The sequence below is a fragment of the Anopheles coluzzii genome, chromosome 2, assembly GCF_943734685.1.
Source record: "Anopheles coluzzii chromosome 2, AcolN3, whole genome shotgun sequence".
Taxonomy (NCBI): Eukaryota; Metazoa; Arthropoda; class Insecta; order Diptera; family Culicidae; genus Anopheles; species Anopheles coluzzii.
The window spans coordinates 87,793,518-87,811,606 of NC_064670.1; the positions used below are offsets into that span (position 1 = coordinate 87,793,518).

General features: G+C 40.7%; 1 protein-coding gene across 5 annotated transcripts in view; it reads right to left on the bottom strand.

Annotated features, from left to right (window-relative positions):
- The window catches only part of LOC120948526 (uncharacterized), a 74,722-nt gene that overhangs the window by 54,699 nt on the left and 1,934 nt on the right, over nt 1-18,089 (bottom strand). For 4 of the 5 annotated variants that reach the window (XM_040364952.2, XM_049606999.1, XM_040364953.2 and 1 more), the window contains exons 5-8: nt 17,415-18,049; nt 17,008-17,345; nt 16,874-16,931; nt 6,398-6,481 (exon numbers count right to left, since the gene is read on the bottom strand). In XM_040364952.2, coding sequence (XP_040220886.2) covers nt 6,398-6,481; nt 16,874-16,931; nt 17,008-17,345; nt 17,415-18,049 — 1,115 coding nt within the window. The remainder of the gene's footprint in view (nt 1-6,397; nt 6,482-16,873; nt 16,932-17,007; nt 17,346-17,414; nt 18,050-18,089) is intronic. The other variant, XM_040364957.2, reaches the window with a different exon arrangement.

The following is an 18,089-nucleotide window of genomic DNA, read 5'->3' on the forward strand; positions in this document are numbered from 1 at the left end:
GATGTGCGTCTCCTGCCAATCTCCCTTCACCTCGCTCCTAACCGCGTGAACCTACTAAACTAACGGAAATAATTTCGTTACGCTGTTTGCACGCCTTGCCACACCACTACTTTCGCAGTGCGTGTGCTATGTGGAGGGGGGGTGGTCCGGGTTGCCATCCCCACACTATTGCTACCCGAGACATTTGTGTACGGGGCTTATCGAGACGGTACAAACCTCGAAAACGGATACAGATCGGTTATGGGGTTACGTGTTCCTTCACACGGCATTGTCCACATTGCGTCCCCGAGATCTCCCGGCATGCTGGGAAGCTCTGTACCTTGCTTGTCACACCTGTTCCCATTTGAATTGAGGTAATGAGAAGATGTCACGAGACAGGAATGACACTCATAATTCCTCCTTTGCCGACGGTCAGGAACTGCAACGAAGTAGTTGTGCGGGGATCTGTGCGGATCTGGACGCTAGAACTCTTGAAAGTGCCTATCCAGTGGACGATGGTGGGATCGATGTTTACGCTCTTTTAACCACTTGATGTGTGTACCTTTCAGCTTACACAGATTCCGATGGTGCAACGATACCCACTCACAACTGCTGGTCGAGGGTGTACAGGTGTCCGGGTGCGCGCGGCAACGGCAAACAGACGCTCGGGCAAGTTGTGCGTGTAGACAATAGCTCTACGTGCACGGCGACGACCATGTATAGCAGATCGCTCGTTCCACTTTCTCCTACAAGAACTCGAATACGCATACAATCAATCGGTTCGTGCTTTTCATCTCTATTAGCCGCTGCGTTCCATTTAGTTTTATCACACACACTCATGCTTTCTTTTTTAGCACTGACCTAAAATTGCTAAAATAATTTTATTCAATTTATGAATATCTTAAAGAATGACGATAAATGCGATTAAATCAGAATATTAATTCAAAAATGATTACTTTCACAAAAACACTTTTGCGCAGCATTACTTAGCTCCGAGCATACCGTTTAAACATGAGCGCCCGTCAATTGCCACATGATCACGACTCCATAATTGGCTCCTTCGTCTTGCAAACTCTCCGCACATTCACTGTCGGCATTCAAGTTATGAATAAATTCTACAGCCCAAAAACTTTACATTCCACCGGTATGGCTCGGCCGGCACGTGCACGTTTACCCAAAGGTCCAGGGGCTGCCTTCCAATTCATGCGCGACTAAGACGATGTGTCACTTGACGATGCGCATAAATTTCCATTGCCAGATTATACACATCATCATATTCATTGAAAATCAATTCTTTAAAGCTGTGCCTTCGCTTTGGCCGGGCGTCCGTCATCCGCCCCCTCTGCCTCTATTCAATCCTCACACTGACTCATCCTGCGTGCTGCTGCAAAGTGTCTTCACAGCCAGATTTCCCACTTGTGGCATTCTGGTCGATTTCGAACCCCTGAAGGAGTAAGGATACAAGACAAAGAGCACACATCGTCCACGGGGAAGTAGTGAAGGGAGCAGGGCTGGTATGTCCCTGTCATCGTCACATCCACAGTCGATACATTATGTAGTACTGCCCCGCAAGCAGATACACCTCAATAATCCGGTTTCCCGTCGCTCCGGTTGACCCCACACGACGCCGGAAAATTGGTTTGTCTACACTCGATGTGGCGGAAACGTCACACATACTGTTTCTATCTCTCTCACACGCACACACATACACTTTGAGACGCGCTGCAGCCGCATGAGCTGGTCACCCGCGCTCCACTCTGCTCGATGCATTTCCTACACACGGGACTAGCGATGGAGGATGAATATTTTGCCGGATTTCGTTTGTTTTGTGAGTTGACGAAATTGATCGAACAAATTTAATTTGCATAATCTGGCAGAATGGTTCAGTGCAGCAGACTGGTTCGTTTGTGAGTGAACGCGAACATGGAGCATGGAAGTGTCTTGATGTGACTTCAAGGGCGAAGTATGATTTGATGCTTAGCCTTCCATACAATTAAATTAATCTAATAGACTAGTCATAAGCGAACAAGGGTCATCTTGTCGAGATTTTGATGACTTGTTGGTCGTAAAGAACCACTTTTACACAGGCGTCGTCTGGGCGTTAGAAACATAAGTTGCAGGGCATATGATGGATTTTCCCATAAACATTTATTATTTTGAAATATCAACAACTGTTCGAAAATAAATTTACGAATTTGCCATTATAACGTCGGAATAGGCAATGTATCGATTCCTCGATCGAGACAGGTTCACGATTCATTTCATGAGCGTAAGAGATACAGGTACAGTTCTGGATTTATTCCACGTACGCTGAGTTTGTATTTAGTTCCAGAACTGGTATCGGTTCAACAACAGTTTGTTTTGGTATTCGCCATGGAGTTTAGTGGCTCATAGGAAAAGCGTTACTTACAGGGTTTCCCACGATTTATTGGTCAGTTCCCATGATTTTTTGGTGGGTTCCCATCAATTTTTGGTTCGTTCCTATAATTTATTAATATTTTCCAATTGGATATCAATACAATTGGACCAAAATTCTGGGAAACGGCCAACAAATCGTGGGAACGCACCAAAAAAATATGGGAACCTACCAAAAATTGATAGGATCCAACCAAAAAATTGTGGGAAACCCTTTAGCTCAGTTATCGAACTAACGTATTCAACTAATATAACAAAACGGTTAAAGAATCTAAATGAAAATAATTGTAAAATATTAACCTTCCTAACAAATGAAATAATCAAAAAGGCACTAGCAAAATAGTGTAGATAATTATTCACATTCAACATCACGTCATTTTCCTACCCTTGGTTGTATTTCCTTTTCCTACATCATATGTATGTATCCGGTAGCTTTAATATGCTAATATTGTCCTACTATTATAACAAGCGTTGCAGATGATAGCACAATTGGAGCACTTGATATTACAAAGCGGGTAGGACAGTACTAGCAAACTTAAGCAAACTTGCACATTAGCTAAAAAAATCACGTATTTTTCGAACCTTTTTAAAACGCTTCAAAACAGTTCTGTTTGCGGATAGGTATCAAATGGCGATGCGATTTAAATCGGCCTTTTATATTCAGGTTTCCGTGAGTTAAGGTGACACGCTTGAACCAAATTCCGCTCCCGTAGATATAGTGAAACTCCAGATGTCAGATCCTCGTGTTAGTCATCGGGTACAAAGTGCTCGTAAAATAAAATTACGAATACTACAACCCTATACACTATAACCCAGTGAAATGTTGATTAGATTGATTTTTGCGAGGATATTGTGTTTCCGATACATGACTTTTCGTGATTATATATTTGCATTAAATGTACAAAAAAAACCTGAACCCTTTTGTAGTTCCCGTAACGTAATGAAGCCGTGCATTTGATGTAAACTTCAAGAACACACATAACACCACCAAAACCAAACTCGTCCAAAACATGTCGTATGCATAATAAACCTTCACGTGAATAATTACTATACTATATCAAAATTATTCTCCAACCCGTGTATTACGTTGTCATTAAATCACGACAAAAAAAAGAAATTAGTTTATCTGATTTTGCTAAGCCACTATCTTTCGAATCATCCCACGCAACCAGTCGAGGCTGCGGGATCATCGCTCCCTCCTTCATGCCACCAAAATCCCAAAGCCAGGGCAGATTTATTCCACATCAATTTGTACGGATTATTCGCGCTCCGTTGCAGTCCCACCCGCCCCGTGTGCCGGCCGTTGCGACATGGAAACGGGCAGGTGTAAGCTGAAACTAGAGCGTTACATACATTAATTTCTATAAAACGGCGGTAGGAACAGCCGTTCATGCCCTCCCAACAACGGTCAACTCAGCACAGCGACGGGGAAAAGCGAGCACGCAAATACCATTCGCTAAAGTCCGACAGTCCGTTTGATGTATTTATGCACTTCTCTGTGCGGCTACGGTTACAGTTGGTCCGAAGCGTCGAAGCAACCGCCGGGGACAATGAAGGAATGCCGCGCTCAGACGGGAACACACCCATGAATCTAATTATCGCTCGGGCTCCCTGTCACGCGGGATCAAATGGTGGAAGTGGCGATTCCGGCCGAACCACCGGGCGGATTTCAGCAACGAAAAGTAAATACATTTGAAGTTATTAGTTTGCACATTTGCCGGGAGACCATTCCCGTCGCGCTGTTTGGCAACCATACGTCGTTTCGGTGTAAGTTTGATCGTCGGAAGTGGAGTCATGTCTAGTACTTCTGACCCTCCAGAGCAGAGTGTACAACATGTAGCATACATCAACCACAACAATAGAATCGACGCACAGCATCGACGGCGCCAACATGAGCGAAAAAAGAAGCTAAAAGCTACTCACTCTGCACGTGTCCACTGAAACCTGAACCGATCTCTCGCAGTGTGTTCCGATGAAGTTCATCAATCATTTAGAGATTTTAAGCTACCGCCAGACGCCTCCCTGCTCCAATCGATTTCAGCATTCAGCGTGAAACATTACAATTCGCCAACGGCATATGTGTGCTCAGTGGCTTGCAACAGATTCGAAATTAAATATCATTTCATTTCCTGTCCCATTTCTCCGTGGCGTGGGTGGGGAAAAGCATCTGCCAACTGCTTTTAAAATGCATAGCATTGCGCACACGTTGGCCAGGCAAGGGGAATGATGTGTGATGTGTGCTGAAAGACGAGGGGTCGACATCATAACGAAAGTGGGAGAACAGCAGAAAAGCCGCCTTCAAACGACAGACGAAATGACATTAGTAATTTCCTCATTTAAATTCCAAGCTCCATCAGGACGACGATACTTCTTCGCTAAGTGGATGGAGGGATGTGAAAATGTACGAAAAGAAATCCAGCTCATCAGCTCACCCACGCACGTTATCATTCGCACAAAGGTGAGTCTCGTTCGATTATCACCATCATCTTCAATCCCAATATCTGCGTTCGTTTCAACGGCAAACCCAACAAACCCGTGAAGCTCGTACACCTTTGGTCGTCGCCGTGTATCTTTGCTACGTGGTTGACATTCTAGGCGCGTAAAATTGACACAACCATTCATTCAATGTTTCTGCTGTTTTACAATTTTCCACGACTCTTTACACTCCAATGTTGGTGGGGTTTCAAACAGAACGCGGCCAGCGGGCAATACCCATGCACTGACGACATCCGACCGCGATGAACGGGAAGCATACCCGCCTCAATATATACATATATGTATATTAAATGTATCACATTCAACAAAGAATGATGGATAATAAATTTGAATGGAACTCATCTATCAATCAATATCGAACGTAATTAATGTATGTGCCCTCGGAAAGCCTATACCCGTGGAATGAGTCAAGACGGAAACGTAGCGCTCGCAGAGTGAACTGCACGCTGATCGAAACGGTATTATTCATTTGCAGTTCGCGCACATCACACGCTACGTACCGAAATGCAACTGGAATGTCCCAAGCCCCATTCGTGTTCGTGTCGCTATGCTGGCAATGCTTTGTTCTTGCGAATGCATCGCCAGTACACATAATTCGCCTATTAGTACAAATGATAACCGCACTGCTTCGATCCACAGGCGCGATTGGAAACATCATTGGAACATTCAAATTGTACGGTTCATTGCTGCAGAACCGTTCGAATGTCAAGTGAACGGTGAAAAAGTAAGCGTAAGTACCTCTAAAATGTACACCCCCCTCCCACCATGCTCATCAACGTACGGTCAAAGAGCCGCCATCGGCGCAAAAAGCTCAACCCATCAATCAGCACGAGGGATGAAGCCGGATTGTGTGCCGATTTTTGATCCGAAAAATTGCCTCTAACTTCGTTGTGCAACCCTTTTATCACCTCCCGGGCACTAGCGAGCCTGACGATAGATGAGCACGGCATGAGAAGCGCAGGCCTACACGTCCGTTCTCTAATGGGTTTACTCTCTTAGCCGGCTTGACTACCGGAGATGAAGGTAGGATTGAAGTACGGCGGGAGGCCAGCAACGAGACAAGGTTCGCTCCCAGAGTGATTGAAGCCTAAATCCACAAATGGATGCGCTGCTGTGAGAAAAGTTGCCATACCTGACCGATGGACGCTAATATACCCGGGCACTGGTCAGGATTTACAAATGGTAAGGACGCTTAATCGGATTCATACCCACTACCAAAACAATTAGTAGTTGTTACGTCCATTTTTGGTGCTAGCCGCTGATGCAGCTAAAAATATCTGCACCGATTCGATGGTAACACTCTGCAAAGCAGCTTTACTGCATGGTTATTCTGATTAACTTGAATCGTTGGCAAAGCTGTGCTGCAGTTGAATGTTCTATAAAAGTTGTATCACAGACGGTAAAACAAATATGTAACAAATTCCAATATGTGTGTAAAATATGTTCTATATCACAGTTGAAATTTTTCGGCGTTCATAGTAAATAATTCAAACACAAAGCTACTTACCGACTAATGCCAAAATAACGGTCAGCAACGGAGCGGCAGGAAACCGAACTGGTATGTTGAACTCCAGCATTTGCAGCAAATCCACTGAAAGAAGAAGAAATCGAAAAAAGGGGTATACAATTAACTGTTGTATTTTTGGGATTATAACTAAATGCAATATTATTATTTAGTTTGGTAGTATTGGTTACAATTTTACAGTATTATAAATTTATTGTTTAAGTTCAACCCATGTTGATGTGTTGTCTCAGGAACAAAGTTTATATTATATAGATTTTACTCAGGATGAAACTTATTTGCTCTTTGAATTTGGAGCATTTGCAGTTGGAGATTAATTAGAAATAGTTCAGTGCCAGAGTCCATGGATTTTTTTCTTCTTTTGACGCCTATTGTCGGTCTTCTTTTATTTGGCGTAATGTGGTGCTACGCAAACATGCCGACCTAACAGTTCGATACTTATCCAGCACCACGAGGCTTCAGATTCAGAACTACGGGGGCAAGTTGTTAAGTCGTGTGAGTTGAAGACTGTACCACGGAACAGCGATTTTTATTTACTACCTTTAGTTTTCCCTTTTCTTTGAGCTATTCTGTTTAATTTTTTTTAGATATCACGTGCCAATCTGTTGGTTCAAATTTAACGTGATTTAAAAAAAGAGCAATAATTTCTTACGAGATGTTTTTTTTTATCGTACATATAACGTACGTTGGTGAATCAAGGTATTTAAACCCTAGTTTAAACGAGGGTTTCAACCGGTAAATTTGGTTTTATTTCAATGAAAGTATGATTAGAGGTGTAGATACTGTAAATAATATTAAAATTTTAATTTATTTACACTTTTTTATGATTAGGAATGATTTAAATGTTGTTGAGAAAGAAGATCACAATGAAGAGACCAAGAATCCGACTTCTTTTATAAACGCTATTTATCATCGGAATTTGTTAATTCCATGGTATTATAACTGAAAATATACTTAGCTATAATTTTGACTCGAGAGGGTTTCATAGTCCATCGATTAATAAACTAAACTAAACTAAAATACTTAGCTATTTTAATTTTAAAAACTTCTTTTAGTATTTGTTGGTTTTTAGTTTTTAAGTTCGATAGGTGCTAGTTAATGAAAATAACCCGAAACCCAAATTTACAAAAGGATCTTTTTGGTGCTGCTGAAGTTATTTATGTGTTTTATGGGCACTATTACAGTTTTTATCATGAGATGTAGAAGGTTTATTAAGAGATTTATGTTGAGTCTGAAACAGCAAGAATCAGTAAATGTACCCAATTATACCACAATACTAAAAATATAATGGTAACTGAGGTCTTTACCAGATTTGATTTTTCTTTACAATAATCAAGCATTTCACTGATCATTTAGCCACTGATCATTTAGTTCAGCCACAAATTCCCTGTGGAAAACTTAAGTTCATTAGGTCCGACTCGTCTAACAATCTTACAAAATTTAAAGCTTTTGGTCATGGATGCAGGCGGTCCCTTAGATGCACGGTAAATGGGGACCGAAAACGGCCAAAAAATACCGCGTATCTCGTGTAATTTTGCAAGTAGAGGGTGGTTTTAGCCACTGAATTATTTATTTGATATGATTCTGACTGATAGTGGGGCCCTTCACGATTCTATTCAGCTTTTTTATATGGAATTTGACAGTTGGAGGTTGTAATCATGTAAACATTCCATACAAATCCACACACAAAATTAGCCAGCGATTTTCATTCTAGATTATTCTAGCCTCAAAGCTAGAATTAGATTCGAGTACCTGCTCCAAAAATTGGCAAAACAAGGTTGTGTTTACATTTATCCAAAGGTGCATTAAAGAGAACAGGTGGTGGAATCTAGAATCAAAGTGTATGTAGACCAGTTGATCTCATAGCATGTTTTTTATAACCAAATTTGAACGTCACTTTTTGACAGTACAGGTGAAAACATTTGCTCAATACTGGCTTTCTGGTAGCTTGACGAATACAAAAAAAACACTATTTAAATCTTCATGCAGAAGTAGAACCTTGGGATCTTAGGAACCTTGGAAACCTTGGGATAAATCCATCTTAATATTATACCAACTTTGATAGCTGCTCGAAAACTGCTACATAATGCAAACAGGTGACAGGCTGAAATTTCAGCCTACGATCTTAAACGGAAAGAGGCCCAATAACAGTTCTGAACCTTTTTTGAAATAGTTTCTAATATTCGATCGAAAGGGAAATTATATTACAATCGATGTGTCAAATCAGTACAATTTGCTAAAAAAAACTGTGAAATATAGAAAACCGCGTAATTTTAGATGAACCTAACTTGTCAAAACTGTGATTTCAATAATATTGCAGGGGTTTTATAATTCAAAATATCGTAATAGTTGCACGAAAAACTGAGGAAGGTGCCAAATAAAATTTTATTAAGCTGCTCGCATTATATTTAACTGCATGCATCACCTAGAAAGCTCATCTCGTCACAAGATTACTCCCGGATTACAGCAGTGTATAAAATTACTAGTGCAGGATACATACGTGTTGAAATGTATTTTTTTATTGCGTACAATCTCATTGTTTTACAATAACTGACTGGTGCATATCCCCAGTCAAGCTTCAATAAAGTGGCACAAACTTTATCAATCTCAACGATCACACACAAACTATTACTGACATGGATCCATACGGCTCTCTCATGTTTCGATGCAAAGGGATAAAATGAACCCTCGAAAGCGCCTAAAACATCGCTCCACCACTTCGATGATATATGTGTATCGATAAATTCGGCCCATTTGAGCACACACCCTCCTCTCCCCTCGCTTCCAATCCCAAACAACAAGATACAAAAAAAAAAAAAAACCCAGTACCTGGAGATGTCCGATGATCCAATAACCGAACCCCGAACACCAACGATACACCGCGCCAAACTGGTGCAGGCAACGGATGGACGAATGGGGTCCGATGGGTGGACGAAAACAAATGGTTAGTGATTCCTCGGCCCACACCGAAAACCAAACGATACTTTGGTGGTTTTGGAGTACCGTCCGAAAGGGAGGATGGGGAACGGTGTGGTTCATTACACCAACCGGACAGCACCTGCCTCGGCCACGGTGCGGTCATGTGCGCATAGATAAAAAGGCTCCGCAAAGTTGAGGATGGATAATATTGAAAGGAGCACTGCAATACGGAAGACAATAGAACCACGTGGCAGGTCGTGCCGTGGGGAGGGTGGTACATACACACAAAAAAAGGAAAATAGCGCCATCCATGAAGACACGTAAACAACAGGCCACACAACCTAATTACATACATTCATGTCAAACGGCTATCATGTTTCACTTTCAATTCACTTTGGCTACATTTTCATGGTAACATATTGGATACGAATCCTTTTATCAAAGATCCGTCGCACTTTCTCTCACCTTGCGGTAACAACGGCCAGCGGACATAAACAGTATGTGCTATCTCGTTTGTCGCCCCTTCACGTCTCTATCTCTCTATCTTTCTTCACGTGGTCAGCCTATCAATCCTTCCGCCGCGCACCTGACTGCAACCGATAGATGAAGGAAGTGAACGGAACACCACACGTGTGCGGAAGTGGTAAGCGGATGGGAAAAGTTTTATTTTCCACATCTACACAAACACATACACACACACACACACACACACACACACACACAACGGAACACACAACTGCAACAAAACACCACCATTATACCAAACAATGGAGATTGTGGAACCGGTGTGAGAAGAACCCCAGCGGCATCGGCTTTGTATTACTGATGTTGCCCGTAAACAGCGCCTTTGTAAGCCGTTGGTTAACCGAGACAACAAACAGCAAGGATGTGTGTAGGGGGATCGACGTATTTAACCAGCCCCACCCACCGACGACACAAAAGTTGACCATTTGCACACCTTTTTCCCCCGTCCCTGGCACGGCAGCACGGCCATCGATGGACGCATTGAGATGAAATCTTAAAGCGATCGAAATCGACTCCAAGGGTGGGCCTGAGATGGCGGCTGACTGGGGCGGCTTAAAGCTTCGGTTGTTACATACGCCCCTTTCTGCTCATGGAGGAGGGTTTTGGTATTGCGTGCGATAGACACACTTATTTCGGCAGAAGTCATATTTACGACGCTCGAGTGTAAACAAGCCGTAAACGCGAACCGATCCAGAGCAAACGAGGAGAGTGAAACAAAGCACAAAAAGAAAAACACCGTAACTGAAAGCGATGATAATTCACCCGCTTCGGGAAGGACTGTTCTCAAGCATAGTTACATACACATATATGAGAACAACACGCAGCAACACACACACTTCTATGGAGGTATCTAGGATCGTTACCGGCTTTTAGGAAACTGGCACAGAAAAAATGCCGACCGATCACTCTCGGGGGAATTTAGGGAACGGTATGTACGAAGATAACTTGGACAGTAACGAAACGTGCCGCCAAATTAATACGACTAGAGCTAAAGGAATGTGTCTAAAATTATATGAATCGTCTTTCGCCGTTGTTTTTACCAAGTAAGTAATAAGCTTTCTACTTCAGGAGTGTTATTTTAGCATTTAGTCGTCACATCAAATAACGTAACCAGGAGTCTCCACTTCCTGAACTGCATCAGGTCATCAGGTCCTGCAATGGTAAATGGCAAAAAGTCCTACACATTCTTCGGTCATAAAAAGACAGTTGACATAGTCGCGGCACATCCATTTGTACTCGTGGTTATACTAGCTTTTCTTCGACACTAGGTTTACACTAGGTAGGATTAGTTTAAAATCATGAAAAAGTAGTTTTTTCAAAATAATGTGTCCTTGCTTTGCTTTCCACATAACGTATCATGCCAATTTATAGGGTTTTCCAAGTCACTTCCGAATGTGCACATCATCATTCACCGCTTCCAAAATGTGTTTAAAAATATGTCACACAATGCATTGGCAATAGCATAAAATTTCAGTTCTTACACATGATTTTCAACACATCACAAAGAACGTTCACACTCAACCCAGCTTGATACGTGTTGAAAATTAAATTACTTCAACCAAAAAATTAAATTCATGCACTGAAATATAATTGTGATGCAATTATTGTGAAAAACCAAATTTTACAGCTGTTGAAAAACATCTTGCAAGCAAAGAAATTTTTTGTTGGCATTGAAAATTGACTCGGAAAACCCTGTATTATGATAATCGCCACTGTTTCACCAACCCATTAACTGATATCTTTTCGATGACACATTTTGCCCGATAAGGTTTTGAGTTTCGAATAAGTTGGTTAGCAACTTTGTTTGACGCCAATTTAGGTACATCACTTACAGGGTTTTCCAAGTTACTTTCTAATGTAAACATTGTTATTCACCGCGTGCAACATGTTATTCCATATCAATCAGATATTTCATTTTCGTGATCATTATTTTTACTTTCTTCAGCATGATTTTCAACACGTCCTAAGGTTGGATTACGTTCAACAGTTCTTTGTAATGTGTTGAAATTCATGTGTAAAAACAGAAATTGCATTATGAAGCAAATACAGTATTTGACAGCTGTTGAAAAACATCTTGGATGCGGTGAATAATGATGTGCACATTCGAGATTGACTTGGAAAACCTTGCAATAATTTTTTAATTTCTTCAGCATGATTTTCAACGCCTCCACTGTCAACGGATGATGCAACGATGATGAAGCAGCCCGTTCAAGTGTTGAAAATCATGCTGAAGAAATTAAAAAATATTATGATGGAAATGAAATATCAGAGTGTTGTGACATAACTTCTTGTACACGGTGAAAAAAATGTTTACATTCGAAAGTAACTTGGAAAACCCTGTATGCTACTAACTCACATAATCTTGTTATAAAATTACAATTCACAAACGAGATTCGAGATTAGAGATTAAGTCAAAGGTATAGCGGAATTTGGGGCAAGTGTGCCATACGGGGCAAGAGTGCCACCAAGCATTTTTCCTTAAAAACTTTAGTTTAATGATCAATTGTGTATACAATTGGTTGCTTTCCAATGACTAGGTATACTGAGCCGAATTTCATATAGACCAATCGATCGACCAACAATGGGAAATTGTTTTGAACTGATTTATGTTGAGTTTCAAAGTTGAGCAGAATATTATAATTTTTTAATCCAACCAAATAAGCTCTCAAAAACTATGCGAACAATCAACCGAGAAAATATTTACACCACCGTATAGCTGAGAAAACGTGAAATTTTTTGTGGGGTTAGTTGAAAAAAAACTTTCTTTTTGTCACTCAAAAATTCAATTTCAAAAAAGTTACAACTTTTGGGGCAAAAGAGCCATCTCTATTTGGGGCAAGTGTGCCACCATCTTTCATAGGCGCGAGCTGTCAAAAATCTAAACATTGTTGTAGCGTTCAGCGATATGGTGCGCTTTTACGAGCGGATTCTACTCCAGAAAAACAGACCAGCAACAACCCATATTGCGATACAATTTGTGATGAAAAGGGGTTCATTGGTGACTCAAAACATGTAGGAATACATACACTAGTGGTACAAACGTAATAATTTCCAATTATCTAAGAAATACGGTTATTTTAACCAGGTGGCCGTCTTGCCTCATACGAGTGGCACTCTTGCCCCATAGCCCATAAAACAACATCTTTTTGGACCCTTTTTAAAACGCTTCAAAAACTGTTTTGTTTGCACTTTTTTCAAGCGAAACTCATTTATAAGTGAGGAAATAGATGTAAAATGGTTATGAGATTTAAATCGGCTTTTGAAAAACACGTTTTAGTGAGTTATAACTTGAAATGCTTAAGGTGGCACACTTGCCCCAAATTCCGCTATTTCGCATTTCACGTCAACGTTTAGCCTCCGTCAAATTGACGGGTTCCGTAAACCTAGTGTTAAGTACAACCGATTCACTAGAATGTTTCAGTAATTCTATGATGGTTTGCTTGTTTCATAAATTTTTATTTTAATATTTGAGAATACAGGGTTTCCAGTCCAATAAAAAACTGTCCACTTGATTATAGAAATGGTCGTTTTGAAAAGACAACGCAGTCTACCACTTGCTTACATGTCAGACGGTGTAAGCTACTCTGTACATTTTAATTACACAATTGTCGTCTTCGATTGCACAACGGTCAGTTTCGGCACGATTTGTTTTGTTAGGCAAAATTTTGCATTAACAAAACGGATTCAAACACATAACACATTTATTTAAGCAACTGAGACTGACGCATAACGTTCCGATCAAGCCGCGTCTGGCATAAGCTTTGCATACATTCCCTTTGCATGACTGATTATTTAGCGGTGGCTTTAAAATTACCACATGGTAATTTCCACACAATCATCATATGAATATCGAACGGCTCATTTATTACGTGTAAAACACAGCTTCATTGTTTATCCTTTCCGCGCGGCAGAACGACTTCATTTGAATACAAGGAGTGCTTGCGCATTTTAGTATTACCAAACCCCTTACAATTCTTACGGACTCACACTCGTACTCGAAAGCTTGCAAAACGCTTTCTTCTTGCCGCCCACGGCGAACTTGCTCGACAGAGAGTGCAGCGCGCGCGCTCGAGCCCTCGGCCCCGATGATAACCAATCAATTCCTGGTTACCCCTAGCAGCTAATATCTGTTTCTCACAATCGAACCATTACGAAGCTCCGATTATTATTTCACCATCGCCATTCCTAGTAAGGTAAGGCAAGGTGTGCGTGTATGTAAGGGTGCACGAAGAGGATGTCTCGTCAACGTCATTATTCAGTGTGTCACATCATTATCGACCGAAGGGCACCATTGGAATCCTTTTTGCCGGGGCTGTGGAAGCATCGCTTATTGCTCTGCTGTTGCTACTGCTGCTGCTGCTGCTTAATAACGACAAGGTGATGGAAAAGGAAAGTGTCGGATAGGCGACAGCAAGCAGCGAAGACGACGACGGTGCGGAGCTAGGATTGCACAGGTTGATTGTGTAAAAGGACATGCTACACTTGGGTGTGAAAAACGAACTACGGTAGCACCCGGTACCGATGGAAAAGGTAGCGGAAAATCGGACTCACACACATACACAGGAGGAGCTAGACCAGCCAACAGCAATAACAACAATGAAAACGGGGGAAGAAAGGACAGTTCATTTTGTGTCAGACATTTGAGCCACACTCGGTTTCGGTGTGCCTTCGTTGCGTCGGCTAACAGTGTTGCAGCGGGAAAGAGGTCACGTTGGACAGTACTTGTTATTCGCTTATTATGGTAAAGGTATCCGATGGAAGATAAAATAGCCATCGTTTGTTGAAATTCTCCTATTGGCGCGAATCTTCGTTGCGTCATGTAATCGTTTGTCAAAAGCATAAGGGGGAAAATGCCGTCGGCTGCCAACGGACTAGCTCAACCCATGGTCACTACAGGTTAGTGTAACACTCACAAACATATGAATTGTTAGATTATACGCGTATCGTTATAATTGGAGCAAAACAATGCTGATAAATATACTATATGCCTTTAGGTACAGCTTCAACCGTAGCTCTGTGTCCTCAGCCTCAACGTTAGCATCAGAATTAAATGATGCCTTGCAGGAGCAAACGCGGGGATTTAAAACAGGAATATACTTTATTCTGTATCGTAACATAAAAACAAACACTTATTTGGACTGTCAATACAGTACACTCAATGAAATAGTGAACTATTAACAATCATTAAATTTAAATGAATTTCTGAAAAATCGTTTTCACAATTTTTCCACAAATTGCACTTCACAAACCTGTTCCGCGCATCACTTCACAGATATCAAAAGTCAATCAAATAGAACCGATGCGCAAATGCATTGAAATCAGATTTTAATGTTCTCTCTACAACAGGAAAATACTTTGTCACTAGCGAAATGAACGCGAATCGTATCGAATCACGTTATTTCCCAGTAGATTTTGAAACTCAATTATAATTTTGCGTATCACGCCACAACAACACCAACAAGGCTTGCTATCATCCATCATATGAGAGCCTGCAAAATGTATGATGACGTAAGGGGGTGTGTGGTTTGAGTGATACATGTAATTGTAATTTGAGAGCATACATTGTTTGAATATATTACGCATTGAGTTTTTTTTTTTCGTTGTTCCTCCATATCATACACTTGTTGCGTAAAACTCACTAATAGAGGATGATGAAAAACTGTATATTTTTTCAGTTTTAAATTCAGAAAAAAATAGTTATAACATATGTCAACAACACCACCGCTCTGAGTAGCAAATGGGATACTCATGATTGCTATATCAAGCCAATGAAGTACAATGACCACAAAGATGTTTTAAAATGGCACTACTATTGGAAATCAAATTGAATAAAAAAGTTCCCAATACATTACACATAATTGTAAATTAATAGGCTATTTCAATCCGAAGTATCGTTGAAACAAACGCGCAAAGTAAATATGTAGCTAACCAATCTAATGTACTATTGGATTCTAATTCCCAGTGTTGATTGTTTAATCGATGGAAATGTCAAAAATATATTTTTTTAACATCCATAAAGAATATTAAACAAATAGAATTAAAGCTAATATATTGTACAAGGCTAGCATTTTGGATGAAAATCAAAATTAAGAGCTGGAATATATAATGAATTTGTTATCTAAAATCCCGCGGATCAATATTAAACTAATTCTAAACTATTCCCAGTAGTAACACAGGTAGTAAATATTGCTTCTGTTATTTAATCATATTACAGACGGGTATGTTTTCCAGAATTTTTATTTTTTAAGCCCGGAACACATCCCAGAAAACGCTGATTCAAGTAACACGAAATTAGCTAAAATGCTGACTGAAAATTTTACAAATGTTTTAAGAAATTCATTTGTTTTCGTATTTTAGAAAAGGATTGTAATGTTTTTTTTTTAAATAATACAAAAATCGACTTAATGGCATTAAGTGTCCCAAATAACGCGTATTAATTTAGTGCGACAGTTGATGGAAATAACACAACTTGTTGCACCCGCTATTACTGTATAATGAATAAGATACGGCTCTTTACAAAATCATAAACTTTTGTATTAGTGCAAAAAAAACTACAATTACATTATTACTTGCCGTAATTATATTAATTGCAAACAATCCTGATTTGCCCTACCAGCTCAAAATGAAAATGTTACTAAATTTTTTGTGGAATTATTATTCATTTGGGAGTGGGATTACACTAGTAGTAACCATAATAAGCTGTTGTTTCTTTAAAATGTATTATCCATAAACCATACCAGAAAAAAACATGATTCAACAAAAAAATATTAAAGAGAAACGGTCCAAAAAGGCCCTCCAAAAAGGCGGTGATAAATTAAAAATGTTAATGATTTCTATTTTTAGATTATAATGTATACTTTCATAAAAATGACACTGTTATAAAATGCAATGGCAACGAGGTAATCATTTAACTAAAATTGTGATAACCCTCTGGCAAGTAAAATAATACCGAAAAATCGCTTTTAGATCGTCTAAGCGCGCCAAAACCTTAACCAATAGTATAAAAAATTGACTTACCTATAAATACAAATATTTGATGATGTGAATAGCGCAACAGCATGGAAATTGAAATTGTCTAAAATGAAAGATGTAAACAAATGTATAGTAGTATCAATCCAATCACGAAACAAATAGAAAATATAAAAACTTACAAAAAGCACCATGATGAAAAATGCTGCCGTATATGAACCGCGCCCCATCCACCATACCGACACGAACCGGAAGTGCTCACCGGTGATCACGTTCCGCAGATAGCCCTTGTTGTCTTCCTGCTCGGCTAGCACCTTGACCGATGCCATCAGTATGTCATCGTAGCCGAGGAAATGCTTCAAAATCAGCCGACTAAACGAGTCCCCGAAACACTTGTTCACCTGCGGATCGAGCCGAACGACCGCAACGGGAATGTTTAGCCGTTGGCGGGTAGCGGCAGACAGCCTCAAAAATCCATACTCAAGCGAATATTCTACAATGTACTGATCGGCCGAGAGCACTGCAATGGGAGGTGAACAAAATAAGTTAAGTGTTAACATATGGTAAACATAAAACGATTAGCAATTACTTGTTGGATCATTTTGCGTACCAACATTACGCAGCTTTTCCATCACCGGTACGTCCGATTTGAGTTCTTCTCCTCCGGCCAAACCGGACGGCAGACCGAGCGACTTCATGATAGTCTCATTGGTATATACTACCACATTGTCCTGTGACTGAGCTTCTGTCTCTCCCAGCATGGTAGCGGCATTAGTAGTAGTAGTAGCAGCAGCAGCAGCAGCAGCAGCAGCAGCAGTTGCTTCCGATGCCTTCCGATTTAGTACTGTATCAGACTCCTTCCCTGCCATCTCGTTACCACCCGGGTACGGTGTACTGTCGATTGTAACTCCGGTAAGATTTTCGGTCACGATCACGTTCTCCTGGCGCGTAGCAGAGTAAAGGTCCGACGTCATCGGCTCATGTCCGTACGGTGCCTTTTCGCTTGGTAGCGGGCTACTGTTGGCATAACTGTGCTGCACCACCACATCCACCCCGTTTTGATTGGTCTCTTCCTCGTGCGGTAACGTCGTCGAAGGATCGATGCTGATCATTCCATTTTTTAGCGTATTCCGCAACACATTCACGTCACCTTCGTCCAAAATTTCGGCCGAGCCTGGCTTGCTACCGTCGTACTCACTTTGACTAAGACTTGCAATTTCCACACTGGAACGGAAGAAGGCGATTTACACCAATTAATACACCC